Source organism: Micropterus salmoides, unplaced genomic scaffold (assembly GCF_014851395.1).
Source record: "Micropterus salmoides isolate LMB-PRFRI ecotype aquatic unplaced genomic scaffold, ASM1485139v1 Ms_hic_scaffold_19, whole genome shotgun sequence".
Taxonomy (NCBI): Eukaryota; Metazoa; Chordata; class Actinopteri; order Centrarchiformes; family Centrarchidae; genus Micropterus; species Micropterus salmoides.
The window spans coordinates 22,499,541-22,517,007 of NW_024041039.1; the positions used below are offsets into that span (position 1 = coordinate 22,499,541).

General features: G+C 40.8%; 1 protein-coding gene across 6 annotated transcripts in view; it reads left to right on the plus strand.

Annotated features, from left to right (window-relative positions):
- Nucleotides 1-523: 523 nt before the first annotated feature.
- The window catches only part of ralgapa2 (Ral GTPase activating protein catalytic subunit alpha 2), a 99,098-nt gene continuing 82,154 nt past the window's right edge, over nt 524-17,467 (plus strand). For 3 of the 6 annotated variants that reach the window (XM_038729436.1, XM_038729434.1, XM_038729433.1), the window contains exon 1: nt 525-778. In XM_038729436.1, coding sequence (XP_038585364.1) covers nt 673-778 — 106 coding nt within the window. In that variant the 5' untranslated portion in view covers nt 525-672. Of the gene's footprint in view, nt 779-17,467 lie in introns of all 6 variants that reach the window. The other 3 variants (XM_038729432.1, XM_038729435.1, XM_038729438.1) reach the window with 2 other exon arrangements.

Consider the following 17,467-nt stretch of genomic DNA (forward strand, 5'->3'; position numbering starts at 1 on the left):
TGTAGGGTATTTTCATTAAAGAGAGTAAGCTTTGCAGGTCTTTTTTCCTTCCTTTCCATGCATTTACATATTATTGTTCCCAGTGAATTGCATGAACAAATGAAGTACTAAAAAATGCATTCCTATCTCCTCTAGTGTTGAACTATTTCAAGCACCAGAGGGCGCTTGGGAGCTTTTACAACAACCAGACCCCAGCCTCCTTTTATCAAACCTCTATAGTGCGAAAGAATGAATGTTTTACACTGAAGATGGATACCAGTCTTCAACATAAAGTTTATTGCAGGACAGTGCACTCAAGCTTGTCTTTCGCAATTTTAGTATGGTACAAGATTGAAACCCTTTAATGCACAATGCAAAAGCTTGACCTTAAACTATCAAAATTAAGTATATTGAATGGGGAAATAATTTATGAAAATGCACTAAAGGAATATACTAGAAGTGCAAGGTGAAACGGTTGTAAACAAGAAGGCGTATTCATATAGACCACTCCTCTCTGTCAGGCAGCTCTTCCGTGTTTACACACCCACAAAAAACAGGACACTAGCGGCCGTCTGGCGAATGTTTACCAAGCAGGAATAGAGTGGTGGTGAGGAAAGTGACAGTCACACTGGAGGCTTGGTGTATGGTGAAACACAGGTGATTTCAGCTTCCACGGTTGCATTTTACAGCGGAATGTTCACTCGAAGGGGGCATGGAGACGTCAAGAAATCTACACAGAAAGTTCTGGACCCAAAGAAGGATGTACTGACCCGGCTTAAACACCTGCGGTCACTGTTAGGTGAGTGAAATGTCACCGGGCTTTTGATGCTGCATCGCCGAGGCTAAGCTAGTCGAGCTAGCTAGCTGGCTGGCTGGCATCAGCCAACAGCTAACGTCACACAAGGCGTCAGGTTAGCTGGCTGGCTGTCACTGCGGCGACTAATGCAAGCTAGCTGACAGGTAACATACATTCGCACAATGGCAAAAAAACAACACCTGTCTTTGCATTTTGAAGTGTTTGCCACTCGCCACCTATTTACATTTATTCTTCTTAAGGTACTAATATCAGACAAGTCACACTGGTGATTAGGCATGGATGTTAGCTAATGGGAGCTAGCTCCCCTTGCGGCTAACTAGCCAGCCAGTGCTAACTGATGCTGCCTTGTCAGGGCATCAGTCGTAGAGAAGCAGATGTCTACCACAACCTTTGTTGTCATCTTGTCCTGTTGTCACCCGGGCTGTTTTTGAAAACGTAACGTTAGTAATTGCAACTCTTTCTTTAGATTGAAGAGAGAATAGAGGTTTAATCTAGCTGGTTGCCTTGGTTGAGTTGCTATGAAGTTATTCTACCCTATAGATATTTGGAAATTATGATAAAATATTAATATGTCACCCTGGTAGAGTCCTTTGTTTCTGTAATTGGACAAGGAAGTGCAGTATTTATGACAGTCATAAAACTGTGTAGCTGTTCCAACTACACTTCACTCCTACATTTTACTATGTTAAGAGACATGAATTTGCTCTGTAGCAGTTTTGTATTACACATAAGGGAATGCATTTCAAGGTTTTATTCATTAATCAACTATCACTGTCACACTCTAAAGAGTACATATAGTGGATATCTTAGTCCCTGTGAGTCTAAATACCAAATCCACATTGCAAAAACATGTAAGTAGAAGGCGGATGACATGCAAGTCGAATAATTAATCTAAAATCAACATCAGAACAATACAGAGATTTATTTGGAACTCTGTAGTGTAACTCCTTTTTGGTAGGCAGCCAAACAGTTTTCATTGTGTCCCACCTGAGTAGACTCTGTCACAGCTCTGTTACAACCAAGATGATGTTCATTGTATCGGGGACTGTAGCATATGTACATATACAGGTCACTGCATCACAGACAAAACGGGGTCAGTGGGTACGTTGGGAAAGTGTGGAGAGGAAGAAAGGTGTCAGGAGGGAATTGTGTGATATGGAGGAAAACTGCAATGGTTTAATTATATGCGCAACATACAGTATGATGTGCTTTCTCTCCAGAATTTCAGTCAAGGTAGGTCACGAATGCTCAAGTAGGCTATTGCTCTGTACCCGTAGAGTTTGTCCCTCAACATCTAGGTACTGCAGTTAATTATGTAGTCTAATCAGCTTATCACATAGTTGTACATGAATAATAATGGCATATAGATGAAATTAATATTATGATCATTTGTATGGCTTTATATCTACTGCTGTGTTTTGATTTACCAAAGACTTCAACTTCAATTCATCAAGAAATGAGAACTGTGAACCACAAATATATCATCCAGCCTTACTTGATGGCACGTTTAGGCAAAGCTTGGCAGGTATGTCTGTAGTTGATGTCAGTGAAAAGGAAGAATTACTCTGGAAACAAAGTACCTTTGAGATGTTTATGGTTTGAACCATTTGATCCATGGTTGCTTGTAACCTTTTCATAGTGGTATGTTTACTGTTTTATTGATTCTTGTTCAGAGGCACAGATGAAGCCTGATAAATGCCAGTATCAGTTTAATAGTTTTCAGAAGCTTGAGCAAAACTGTTGATGTGCTTCGATCTATCTGCTACCATAGCACACCTTCAATGTCAAGACTAGTACAACCAAAGAGGAGGTCAAAGCAGAGCACTACATGTCGCTCTGTGTTTTTCTTTCCCTCATATAAAGTTAAAGATAAGGCTGGTCTGTTTGTCCAGCAGCTGATAGTAAGGCCTGCACGCAGATGTCCCCCAGCCTGCCTGATTTCACCATGCTTTCAGTTAAGGAAGGATTTCCTCCTGGTGCTTATGGTTCCTGTGTGGACAGGAAGCAGTGATGAGGAATGGGGTGCTGTGAAGGACAGTGCAGGGACTTGAGGGAACATATCTGGCCTCGTTTCATTGCTGAAAGCATTTTGTATTTTTGTAAGTCATACGATTCATTCTATTTGCAAGAGAAACAAATACCCTAGATGAAAGGAAAGGCTGTCTTGCTTAATTCCCTCACTTGTAAATTGTAAAATATCAACAGTTATAGTTTATTTCAGTAACATTAAACAAGACTATCATAGTCTGTGATGAGAATTTGCTTTATATGTCAGCATACATTTATAGGGGGCTCTGAAAGTTTAACTTTTTAACCTGCATGCGCAGTGTAGTGTCCCTTGCTTCTTTATATAGTTAATTTAAATATAAATAATTAATACCAGATAATGTAAAGAATTTTAGAAGTTAAATGTCTCAGATTTCAAAGTGTCATTCTGATATTTGTACGAAAGTTGGGGGTTATTGGCAGCTAGCTAACCTTGTCGTAGACCCCTCCAAATTCATTGTCCATAACACAAAATGTAAGTCAGACATTTTGTAAGCTGTATCTCATTGACTCTGTAGTATAAGGACCAGAAATCTGTTAATCCAGCTTGTTGAATCTAGTCGTAGTATGATGGTATTGGAGTTGAAAGGACAATCTGCGATCTGGGCTATTTTCAGAGTGGCCCTGTATTGGTTTTCTGCTCACTGAGCAGATCTGTGGGATAGAGTGTGAAAGCTGCTGCATGTTAATTTGCTGGTCATGCCTGGCTGGATTTGGCTGAGGTTGTTAATTACAGGAGTCCAGCAAACCACCTGATCACTCACTGCTTCTCTCAATGGAAGCACAGACTGCTGTTCCTCTCGCTCATTCCTGCTCAAATTCATTCTCAAGCTTGTTCCCAACTCGTTCTACATAAGCCGGAAGTTGATGGTCAGAATGGTAGCAATAATGTAGGAAATCTCTGACTGATTTGACTGCACACAGGGGTGTTTGTCTGGGGGAATCCGCACTGATTCCCAAAGGAGATGTCTCTCTTTTTCACTTGCTCCCTGCACACGGAGGTCAGAGTTCCAGTCAGCTGTAGACCAGTTAATGCTGCTGGAGCTAGTACTTTGCTTAAGCACCGGCCCTCTAGTTGAAAGAGAAATAACTACATCATCTAATCAACTGAACAAGCTATATCCTAAGTAAGTATTGTTTGTTTTCTTTTGTTCTCTTCAACTGGTATAAACAAGCTCAGCTCCAACGTGTTGGTGAACTGCATGGGAGCAACAGTGACTGTGTGCAAGTGTTGTTAGTGATAACAGTCAGGTGTGTTTGCTTTTGGGTGAAGGTGTGAGAGTCTGCAGCCAAAGGTAATGTGTTTTGAAGGATGCTCTGCACTCATCTGTAGAAGAAATTAAACCTGGTGTCATAAGACCTTACTTTCTGTGTAATGTGCATGCTCAAAGTGTTGCTGAGCCTTTCTCATTTTCGTCAGTCTGTACATCCTCGATTCCTTTCCACGCCTCCACGAGAAGTCCAGGCAACACAGATAACGAAATGCAACATCCTTGCTTTGGAGCCGGTGTCAATTAAATATGACGTGTGGCACAGCTGCATCATCTGTCCATTGTTTTATTATAGGCTACCACTGTATTTTATGATCTCTGTCAGATAAGCAGAACAGTGTTTATGACTTATCTAAGCTTATCTATTTAGGCTACTTGCATCCTTGCTTCCTCGCTCATAGCTCCTTCGGTAAGCCTCCTCTCTCCTCGAGATGCATTTTAGGAATTGCGAAGTTCCTCAAGACACGCTGAGATTAATTTCCAGGTCAAAGGCAGGAGGACAGATGGGTTTAGGAGACGAGGAGGCACAAAACAGAGAAATGAGAGGAGCCTAGGGTCAACTGAAAGCTTTGCTGTTGTAAGAGGAAATCACAACGTGAAGCACCAGAGGATACAATGAGCACAACACTGGAAGGGCTCTCAAGAAAGTCATCTGTGTGGCTGAAGTAAAGGCTGAGATCACTGGACTTCTGATTCTCCCCTTTTGTAAAACACTCAGGTTAGACTTGTGAATAATTTCAGCCTCTTATCTTATCTTTTATCCCACACTATGTAGGCATGTTATTGACACTTAAGGGTTATAATGGTATTTTTACACCTGGGCCCTGTATACTGTATCAATATATAATACACAATGATATACATTCATTTCTGGTTAAGCAAAAAGGATCTTACTCTTTAACAAAAAGGTCTGTCTCTTTGGGGATCCTTTCCATAATGTCAGAATAACAATCTGAGCCTGAGCCAAGCACTTTTAATGGACGTACATTTGACAGACACAATTGCCACCAAGGATTATATTGCAGCCATTGCAGCCTGTTTCACAGAGACCTACTGGACATTTCCAAAACTTTTTGTACCTATTAGTCATTTACACCCCTAAAGCAGGGATTGTCTGAGCTACAGAGAGAGCTGTACATTTTCAGCTGAGGACTGCGGATTACTTTGGCTATCCTCAACAATCAATCATGATTTCAGTTAAATGCTAAAGTTGCTGTTACTGTTACCTAGGGCCTTCCTCAATCTGTGTTCTTGTCTGTACTTGTGTTCTTGTGAAACGTCCTCTTTTGTGGCCCAAGTACTGTCCCAATACACAAGTTTGCATTTTGGCAAGAACGGTTAAAAATCCCGGAAGTGTTCTTGACACGCCCATTTTACCAAGGATGCATCGGTTGGTAACTTGTGTGAATTTGACGGCAGAGATATCCCAGCATTCATTTTGGCATTCAAGCGAGGGGCGGAAAGAAGCTGAGAGAGAGGCCGACAACATTTTCATACGTTGTTTCATCACTAAATCCACTTCTGAGAAGTTTTGAGGCAAGAAATCAACTGTGTAGATGTCGAATATTGGCAGTTTTACTAAAAATGATGGCGAATCGAAAATCATTTTCGGAGTTGCGACGCTGCGCAGCTGTCATCGGGTGGAGCTAGCGAACCAGCCCGCGGGGGGGGAAGCTAATGAGCCGGCCGGCCAGATCAGCTCACAGAGCCCTCAGACATGCAGACCACTGTAGCCAACACGGCAGAGTCCAGCAACAACGGCAGAGTAAAGACCCACAGCTGTAAGATAGTTTAACGTTCGTGCCGCTGTTATTCTGTCATTACATTCTGAGTAATTTTGTAAGGTTTTAACTTAAATCAAGAGACATCTGGATGATGTACAGAAAAATTGTGATGTACAAAAAAATCTGGTCTTGTGAAACTTCGGAAAAATTAAACAAATGGAAAGAAAGCGGACTGTCTTTTCTTTATTACTATTATTATTAATATTGTTATATTAGACATTACATCTTGTTGAGTTAAAACCTGCAGTTAACCCAATTCTGAGCATCGTCGCATCGTCTCAAACAGTCAGCAGCGTTTTGTGTGCTCGTGACATTGCAAGTTCATTCTTCCAAGAACGACTAGCAAGAATGTTCTCCCCAAGAACACAAGTCTCAAAGTTCTTTGCCTTCTTGGTTTTGAGAAACAACCCTTGTCTGTGGTCGGCTGGCAGAACACCGGATGCTTTCTGATAAGGTGCCGTCGTGCTGTTGCCGAGGCGACAAAAGTTTCGTTTTACGGTGGACGGACAGTAACATTACAGAGTTGTTTTCTTTAGTTTGAAATAATCCCATACTTTGGGAACTTTCTTTTTTGTCCCTTGCTGTTTCTTCTCTCTTCCCCGACTTTGCAAACAGCTCCATCATAATCACGTCGTGTACACAGCATAAACGCGATGTGCGACAGAAACAAATGTCCCTGCGAAACACTGTGCTGTGTAGTTAAATAGATTGAATGAAGCATCGATGCAAAGAAGTTTCCAAGCATTTTATGAATCGATTTTATCGATTTAATCTATGAATCGTTTCAGCCCTAGTTCAGTATAACCTTACGTGCTATCACACACTGAAATAGATTTGAAGTTCAGTCTGTATAGAAATCCACAAGTGTCTATGCTCCCACAGATAAACATTTTGATCATTATGGTTTTCATAAGGGGTTAATAGGCTTTTTTGACACTGATTAGCATAAATAGAATAGTGAAAATAAATCTGTAGATTTAAACTGCACCAAATATGGCCAAAATATAAAACAATCCTGATTATAAGATAATGAGCCACAAAATCAGCTATTCTGGTAAAATGTGTCATTCCTGGCCACATGCTTCAAACAGAGGAGGAGACAGCATTTCACCCCTTGCTACTCCTCAGCCAGGCTACTGTAACATACACTCACCTAAAGGATTATTAGTAACACCTGTTCAGTTTCTCATTAATGCAATTATCTAATCAACCAATTACATGGCAGTTGCTTCAATGCATTTAGGGGTGTGGTCCTGGTCAAGACAATCTCCTGAACTCCAAACTGAATGTGAGAATGGGAAAGAAAGGTGATTTAAGCAATTTTGAGCGTGGCATGGTTGTTGGTGCCAGACGGGCCGGTCTGAGTATTTCACAATCTGCTCAGTTACTGGGATTTTCACGCACAACCATTTCTAGGGTTTACAAAGAATGGTGTGAAAAGGGAAAAACATCCAGTATGTGGCAGTCCTGTGGGCGAAAATGCCTTGTTGATGCTAGAGGTCAGAGGAGAATGGGTCAACCGATTCAAGCTGATAGAAGAACAACTTTGACTGAAATAACCACTCGTTACAACCGAGGTATGCAGCAAAGCATTTGTGAAGCCACAACACGCACAACCTTGAGGCGGATGGGCTACAACAGCAGAAGACCCCACCGGGTAACACTCTCCACTACAAATAGGAAAAAGAGGCTACAATTTGCAAGAGCTCACCAAAATTGGACAGTTGAAGACTGGAAAAATGTTGCCTGGTCTGATGAGTCTCGATTTCTGTTGAGACATTCAGATGGTAGAGTCAGAATTTGGCGTAAACAGAATGAGAACATGGATCCATCATGCCTTGTTACCACTGTGCAGGCCGGTGGTGGTGGTGTAATGGTGTGGGGGAGGTTTTCTTGGCACACTTTAGGCCCCTTTGTGCCAATTGGGCATCGTTTAAATGCCACGGCCTACCTGAGCATTGTTTCTGACCATGTCCATCCCTTTATGGCCACCATGTACCCATCCTCTGATGGCTACTTCCAGCAGGATAATGCACCATGTCACAAAGCTCGAATCATTTCAAATTGGTTTCTTGAACATGACAATGAGTTCACTGTACTAAAATGGCCCCCACAGCCACCAGATCTCAACCCATTAGAGCATCTTTGGGATGTGGTGGAACGGGAGCTTTGTGCCCTGGATGTGCATCCCACAAATCTCCATCAACTGCAAGATGCTATCCTATCAATATGGGCCAACATTTCTAAAGAATGCTTTCAGCACCTTGTTGAATCAATGCCACGTAGAATTAAGGCAGTTCTGAAGGCGAAAGGGGGTCAAACACAGTATTAGTTCCTTCCTAATAATCCTTTAGGTGAGTGTATATGACATTGTCTAGCCTACAATTCTGGGTGTCTAATGTGGAGTTAGCCTACGAGTCTTCCTGGGTTTAATTACTTACCACAGAATAATGAAGACAATAAGCGCCCTTCTTCCATAGACTTTTGCTGGAGGACCCAAAGACACTTGTTGCGGCGACAGATACCGACACCTTAGTGGGCTGAACGGAGATGATCCGTGATGATCCGGCTTTGTCCGTGTTGGCTCGCTCACCTTAATAATTGTGACTAAACCCAAAATACTCCCAGAGTCCAAGGCATTCTTCTTGTTTGCTAGTCCTGTAAGGTTACTCCCACAGCAGAAAGCTGTATTGAATTGTTTAATAGAAAGAGGATAGTCTGTATTTTTTATGGTATTGAAAGTCATACTTTTTGGATTTCTAAATACCCTGGCATACCGTAATACTGTGAGACTGCCCAAGCCTACTGTGTGTGTAGACACAACTGACAACTGACCAATTGATGATGAGCTCCTAAAGGAAGCGGTCAGCAGTTCACAGTGCTTCTGTCTCATTTGTCCTGGTCAACAACAATTTCACACCCTGTCTGCCCAGTCAGAGACAGGGAAGATCAAGTGGAGAAAAAAAAAGTAGAAGTTGTAGCGTGGGAGCGAGAGGTCAGGGAGCGCAAGGGAGAGCAGCTTGTGTAGCTTGTGCAGCAGCATTGATTGACAAGCCCTCCGGGCAGCTCTACTTCTCATCCTCTCATGTTGGACTAAGGGCAGACCGGACTCTACCGACTTACTATCACATCTTGAGGCACAAGTGGTATTACAAGACAGGATGGGCCGGGGCTAGCTGGTTAGCATGCTAACTTTGGTGATATGTCTGCAACACAATACATCGATGTCTTTGACATGACACTTTATGGATGTACTTTCATGAGGCCTAGTTGCCCGCAAGGATTATGTTGCAGCTCTGTTTCGCTGCAGCACGCTCGCTCACTCTGTACTGGACCAATTTCAGAAGATGCTATCCCAAATTAGTCACATAGACACAAAACATGGGAAGATAATTTCCAGGCTGAAAAATACAAATGTTATCCTTTAAGTAAATGTTCAAGTGTAATTTACTTTCCCTGACCAAATTCACCACACAGTCCCAAGCTAGATGTGCCTATACTGTCAAAAAGTTGTCTAAACTGTTAGATAACAGCACAATTCTGCTCAGTCTTTAAATAAAACTACAGAGCAACTATGAAAAATTATTATCAAAACATTTGTTTATAAAAGGCAAATAAAATGCAAATTCACTGAATTTTTACTGCAAATACAAATTGCTGTGTACCAAGTCCTAATCTATACATCACATTATATTAATGACTGTTCAGTGACACAGTGTTGTGCGGCCCGTTCTCTTCCTACTGATAGCTGTATTTTTAGGCCACTGGGAATATTTGGTTTTGACCCTTTGGGATTGCTGTAGCTGGTCTGTGTGGAGTGCAGAAGCAGTAGAGTAGCAGGTCAAGACAGAGAAGTTAGCAGCTCTTTTTTATTTCACACAGAGCTCAGGAAACATGTACTTTAAGTATTTGCACAGTATGTCACTCAGGATGTTCAGCATGTGAAGCAAAATGTTAAGATTGTATTTTCGCGATCACGATGCTTATGTCTGTAAGCATGTTAATGGAGATTTCCTATATATGTTAGCATTAAACTAACCGTCGAAGCGCTACTTTTTATTATTATGTATCGATATGATGGGCTGGAACATCGACAGTATCATGGAAAAATGTACAACGATATATTGTCGTATCGATTTATTGCCGGTAATATCAGACTGCCAATTCAGTCAAGTTGTACTTGAGATAAGGAATATTGTTTTGCCTGCACATCAAAATATCTGGTTGTCTTACTGTTAAATTAGTTGGGAGTCAGCATCCTCATGAAGCTTTGACAGTGTGCAGGTGGCAAGTGCTTGGGATATGTTGTTGTTGTTGTTGTTGGTGGTGCTAACAAAATAATTATGGGACTCAATAACAGAAACACATACAATATTTCAGCTTTTTAGATAGACTAATGAAAGAACCCTCTATGAGAAAAGTCATGGTTATATAGATCGCTGAACAGAGGCTAGCTTGGACAGCAGCAGGTGCTTCTGCTGTAACTAGACTGAGTATATCAGCCAGCACTTGCCAGAAAGCAGGTGCATGCAGAGAGACTTGTATGTGAAGCAGCTGTGAGCGTGCTGAGATGTAATTACTGGGGGTAATGGGTGATACACCTTTTTTGGCTGCAGTAGGATTTAAAAGAGTTTAGAAGTTGTCATACTATAAATCTCCATTTAGAGTTTTTTGGCCACTTTTTCCACTCTAGATGTGTTTCTAGTTAGTGAACTGGTTAGGCAAATAGCTGCAGGTGTCAGGAATAAAGAGGGGACATGAACTCTATTACAAATCCACACTTATTCATGCTATTAATGTGGCGTGCGTGTGGTTTGGTGGCAGTGTGAGTATATTTGGCAGTATAAAGAAGTCCTGTGCTGCAATCCCTAGGACATTAGAATTGCAAACTATGCACCAATAAAAAAAAGTCCTAACTATTTTTAGACTTTTGCTACTGACAGTTGCTTCTTTTCTTCCTAGCTAACCACTCTTTCGAGAAGCGGTTAGGAGCTAACTGGTTATAGATTGGTTTTCATTAGGCTTTTATGTTGTTAAATATAAACATGTAGTTATTCCATAGGATGGTTTTATATTTCTAAACTGTAATGAACATTTTGGAAATGTTCTTGATATTGATTTTTTGTTTTTGGTCTCTGATATAACTGTCATGTGTTTCAGAGCCTCCTTAAAAACCAAATATCAAATATGATATAAATCACATGGTGTGGAGAGAGAGGCTTTTTTCTTTTAGCTGCTGGCCTGCTGAAGAGCTAGACATAGGATAGTGCCAGTGCTCTGTGTTCTGTGCTGGATGATATCTGTGTGGTTTTTACACAGTACAAGACAAACCAGTTTGTCGAGTTATACTGTTTACCTGTCCTGCTTTTATAATAGCCAGACCTAGCCCAAGACCTGCAGTTTACTGGGACACAACTTCTTATCAAGATTTGATTGCATTTTATGTTGCCTTTCTAAATGCCCAAGTACCCACTAATCTGCAGTGGATTTCCAGGTTTAAAGCCAAAGGAAAATAAACACTTGGCATTGGCTTACAGTATTAGCAGATTGCTACGCAGATTTGTTCAAGAGCAAATTTTAGGTTTTTGGTAGATAACATACCTACAGTGTCCAATACTTTTGCTCTCTTGAAAAATGGGTGGGTTCAAACAAAGGGTGGTATGTCATGAGTTGTTTAACACATCTAGATGTGAATACCAGGAAATGAAAGCTGAAATTCTGAACTCTCCTCTCATATTCATCTTTTTATCTTAAACCCAAATGTCTTCAGTGAACAACAAAAACAAAGATACTTGCCTTACCGTTCAGTGGGACTGTGTGTGTGTATATGTGTGTGTGTATATATATATATATAGTATTTAACATAAAAATAATTTGTAGGTAGGTTCCTTTCCATAGCATACCTACAGTGTCCATGTGACCTCGCATTGTGGTTAGGGGTGTGCATCTTCACTGGTCTCATGATTCGAGTACGATTATCAGGTCAACGATTCGATTCCTCGATGCATCAGGATGCATCACCTCAAGGGTGGGAATTTCTAGGTACCTATTATGAGGGCTACGATGCGATTGTAAAACGAATAGGATAAAGATGTAATCTCATTGTTTGACTATTTGGTACTTTTAAAGCAAAGTATTTGTAACAATCCAAAGTAGGTAGTAATGAAATGCAGCTATTTAATATTATGTCATATAAATGTAGCTAACATTGCATAGCATTATTACATTATTATTACTGACCTCTGCTGCTGCTATTTTCTGTTATTAGTGTTGAACTACTCACTTTACAATGCTCCAGCCAAAGCACGTTCTCTCCACCTTAATATATCTGTTCCTTTATTTGTCTCGTCTAGTGTAGTTTGTGTCTTGTCCTGTAAGTTGATTATTGTAATCTTGTATTGAGCACCATGGGCCTTGAGAAATGGCATTTCGTTTATTTGTGTACTCGATATGTGGATGAATGACAACAAACCAACTTTACTAAATAACATCCTGCTCAGCTTCCAGACCGCTGTGTGAAGAGATGTGTGCTAGCGCGAACTGCCTTTCTAGTAGTTGGAAAACAACAGACAGACTTTAATAAACGGACACACTGTAACCTACACTGTACATTTACAGCCAGGCTGAAACGCAACGCTCATGTTTTCCTCTGCTCCGCTCGTTTCACCGTCACCTACTGCCGCCTGTCACGTAGCTGTCATTTGAAGAATGAGGAGGGGACGCTAGCCAAGCGCTACTCGCTTTACCAGTGTGTGGGTGAAAATCATTAACTTGAGTTGTGACTTTATTGATCATGTGAAATTTTAGTAGCAGCAGTCACACAATCAATAGCTGCCTAAACAGAGAGAACCACACGTCTACATTGTGTGCACTGCACAGACGGTCTGCACTTCCGCATTTCCGAGTTCTGCCTTTTTCGTTCTGTCATCATTACGTTATCAATTAACCTAGATAATCGATTATTGACATTTGTGAATCGATTCATAATCGTCCAAGTCTGCATCGCGATCAATTATTTTCCACACCCCTAATTGTGGTGAATTGTCATTTTATGCCTTTGCTGGAACGGAAGAAATTTGGTGTCCATTTTTAATAACTTTTGAGGAAAGGCAGTGTCCAGAAGGAATCATTTGACAGGGAAAGAATTGTAACCCGTGTTGAAAGATTTTAGGGCTACCTGAAGATAAAGCAGGAAAGTTGCCTGTGTAGCAGCTCTTCAGTGTTAAGCTGCCGAGTTAAGCCACTCTCTAATGTGTGAGCTCAGACTGGGATAAGGTCAGGCTTTGCCAGTTCTACCATGACTCCTTCACGCTGTGCTCTGCTTAGACCCATAGGCCCCAATCTGTTACACAGCTAGACACTGACTACAAGTTGAGAGGTATTCATGCAGTGTTTGGCACAGTGGCATCATAATGAAATTATATGCACCAAAAGTTAAAATTGCAGGAATGCCTGTTCTCATAACGATTATATTTAATGTGTTTTAATGCAGCTGCAGTTTTACTGAATACTCAATCATAAACAATATTGATGGCACGCTGCTGTAGCATTTATCATGAGCTTCCAATTACTTCTTCAGTCATTGCATGGCCTGTTTTTAAAGAAGGTTTAGTTATTACACACTGGCATGTAGGGGTAGGCCATATATCCCTTTGATAATATCTCGATATTTCAGGCTATTTCTGCGATAATGATATTCTTGACAGTGTAGTACAAAATATTGAAAAATATTTTTTAGATCTCCATAGCAGTTGAGCTCTCCTTGCGGGATTTTTCACTTTCCTCATACCGAGTGCTTCTGCTTGAGGTAGTGAAATAAGTTTGTTGTATTGTCCCCTTTTGTTGTTGCGGTGTTCTTGCACCTTTTACATATTTCCGCATGAGGATTCCGCAGACCACTTCCACGCTACTGAAGTTGCTTCCTTTATTGGAACTAACTCCTCCACCGTGGAGCTGGTACGAATGTTACTTTAGCTTTCAGCCATGGTTTTCACAATATACTAGGGATGCACCGAATATTCGGGCATCGAAATTCATTGGCCAAAAATAGCACTTTCAGTGTTTGGTCTAATAAGTCAAAAGACCGAAGAAACCTGAAGAGGGGCTATGAAGTCTCCATGTTACGCAATACGAGAACCACATACAACATTATTTATCAAATTGGGTCGAACTTTATGAATTTAGCACGAGGATACACAGTCTGGTTTTCAAAGTCTGGTTTTCAAAATAAGGTGTCTATACAGTATGGAAATAAGATTAATTGGATTACATTCACAGAAAGTATAAAACATATTACATGTGTACATTGAAAGTAAATGGACACGGTAATTTACTTTACTGGGCCCTCTTGGGCCTCAGACCCACCCACCATAGTCTCTCCGAATCCTGTGGGAAACACTGAGTAAAAAGCACATTTTGACTATTTCATTTATGCAATGGTAAAAAAAAAAAAAAAAAAAGGCAAAATAAATGGAAAAATGTGAATGTACTTATTCAGTATTCGGCAAATTTTGTCATATTCGGTTTTGGCTTCGGCCAAGAATTTTCATGTCAGTGCATCCCTACATTATACTAAAAAAATCATCGTAAAAACTAATACTGATGTATCGTGAACAATATGAAATGGCACAGCCCTACTGGCATAACTTATATGATTTGTAGCTTATGCTGTGCCTAATTGAATACATCGCTCAGAAAGGCTGATGCATTGCATAGCCAAGCCAGTTATGTAATGTATGTAAGTAATCTTTTTACCTCCTGACTAGCTATTGCAACACAAAATCAGCCACCCCACTGAAGGCTTACTTCTGTTAGTCAGAGTCGACAATCATGCTGTGCTGCAAACTGAAAGCTTCATAAGCTAAACCAATCCACAGAAGATGATTGTCAATACTGATAGAGAAAACTAAGTAAATTGGCTCCAGTCGACCCCCTGATAAGGAACATAAATTTGGCCCAGTGAGTGCTGAATTATGATTGACATCTCAAAACTGGTACAGCCTGCATGGAGCACATTCAACTGTGTTAGAAGCAGATGTGTGTTATCAAGGCCTTAAATGAGGCTCATGCAGCCTGCTACCTATTGAAAATTTGTAAAATCATGTGACAGACTGGTTTTATAAGATTTGCAATTAAACTTATTTTTACTGTGGTCAAATATCAACCTCTTCACCCAGACAAGGGTCACATAACGCTGTGTGTGTTGTTTTTTTTCCCCATGTCATAATGTTTTGATCTTAAAACACAATATAGCATTTGAATGTACATGTAAATAAAATTAAGTTATTGTTTAAAAATGCAAGCACCTGAAATGTGTCTGGTGTTGCTTTCTTTCTCTTAAAGTAATTAAACTATATATATATAATTTGTTGGCTTTATTAAACAGCACATTTCTGTACTGATATTAAAAACTGTAATTGATGAAAAGGATTATTATTATAGAGCCTGTTGAAGTACTGTGTTTGTCATGTGTCTTTTGTGGTCTCTGTCATGCATATCCCTAGCTGATCAATCTGGTGCAGTCTCTTTAATTTTCTCATGGTCCTTTGTGTTTAGACAACAATTTAGGGAGAGAGGCGCCATCTATGGTGCATCTATCAGCTTCCACATTAGCTACCACCCCCGTATCTCTTCTACTATGTGTTGGCACTCTTCAGGCATCCCTCTGCCGGGACCCTTAAAGAGTCCTCTGTGTCTGATCTGAGCGTACTGCCAAAGAAATGTATCAGTCTTTTCTCTCTCTTCATCTCCTTTCTGGCAAGAATATAGTGCACCTGCAGTGTTAACTAGCCCAGAGCTAATGCAAATGAGTGTATGTCTGATCAAAGGCCTTAATAGGCTGCTCTTTGAGTATGACATGGCATATTAATGATTCTGCTTTTGGAGGTATAAATGGCATACATTGTAATTTTCCCAGAGGGTTTAAGAGGGTTTGACACAAACTTTGAACATTAAATGTGAGTACTTATTACTGCATGTGTTGTGTGCTGATTAAGTTTGAACAGGGAGCTGTGGGCAGAGAAGCCAGCCGTTTGGTTTTGATTGTGTAAATATACTATAGGCTTCAGCCGACTAGATGACCTTCACCCGTTTGGCTAACAAGCCCTATGTGTGCACTGCTGTGTGCACTCTTAGTGCTTGCTGGGCAAACCCAGTTTAACATCAGTTCATTAGAATAGCAAGCAACAGAAAGAGACTAATTATTCAGGGTTTTTTAAATAATGCTATTTCCCCCATGGTGCATGGTTATCTTATGTGAAGTTATGCACCCTTGGCATGCCTTAGGGTTATATAATACTGTGTGGGACTCAGCAGGCCAAATCACCCTTTCACCTTTGGCCCCAGATGTCACAGTGAGACACAGGAGACCCTCAGTGACCTGTTGACATCTGAAATATCAGAATTCTGTTTATCCAGCCAGAGTTAGAAAATAATGGCATAATCTTTGACATTTGGATGGGATATTTTTCCACAGCGCTTCTGTGGAAATAACAGTGAGTTCATAATATCTGTTTCCGCAGAACATTTTGTAAAGATGCTGTGTTTTTCTGCCCTCCAGAATATTATATATTGGCCCTCAACTCTGGCTGCACATTATTATTTTCCAGCTGGTCCTCACACGGGGTTGGAACATCTGCCCTTCCCTGACAGTTAACAGGAAATATATCACAATGGAGAACAGTGTCATCCAACCCAAACCTGCCATGGCTGGTCTGGCATGTGTTTATTAATTCTACTAGAGAAGATTGCAGGTCTCTGCATCATCAAGTTATCAGTGTCAGCAGTATCTAGACCATTGTTCTTGCAGAATAGTAAGTTTACTGCTGTTTAAGCAGCTGATGGAAAATAGTATTTAGCCTCAGTCAAAATGAACTAGAATTACTAGGATAGCATTTGGGGCTACTATTGACCCCTTGTTACTGAACTTGGCTGGGTTTTATTTGTACCTCTGTATCCCATCTCTTTTCGCTTTTATTAGTTCTTCAACACTCTCCCTTCTACAAGAAGAGCTATTATGTATGAAGCACATCCCGGAGTGTTGGCATTAACTTTGCCTCTTCAAGCAGAGGGGTTCTGAAAACAAGAAAGCTGAGCTATCAGCTCATTCAGCTGCTTTCACCAGTGTAAAGACACAAGGATTCCTCCCACCACAACAGCCCGTGTGATCACAACTCTCTACAGCTGCTGTTTATCCAGCACTGTTTTCCTGTCTGTGACATGAGAGTCTTGCAGACGGAGGGGTGTCAATTGAAGGACACATTTATCTTGATGGGGTCAGAGGATACAGTGTCGTCCCCTGCATTCCCAGGGCCCAGAGAACAGGTTCCCTCCCCTTTCTGTTAACATGCTGTTACCTGAGAAGTCAGTAATGTCCACTGAGGGAAGAGTCTTGCTGGATATTACTGACAACCATTGTACAACTTCATCCTTTCAACCAAACATTTCCTTTACGCAAAGTAAGACCCAAACCAGAGAGAAGGGGGAATGAAATAGGAAAAGTTGTACTGTAGCATGTAGATCATCGCCAGCACAGTATGCCTTTACTAACAGACAGTTAATACAGAATTCTG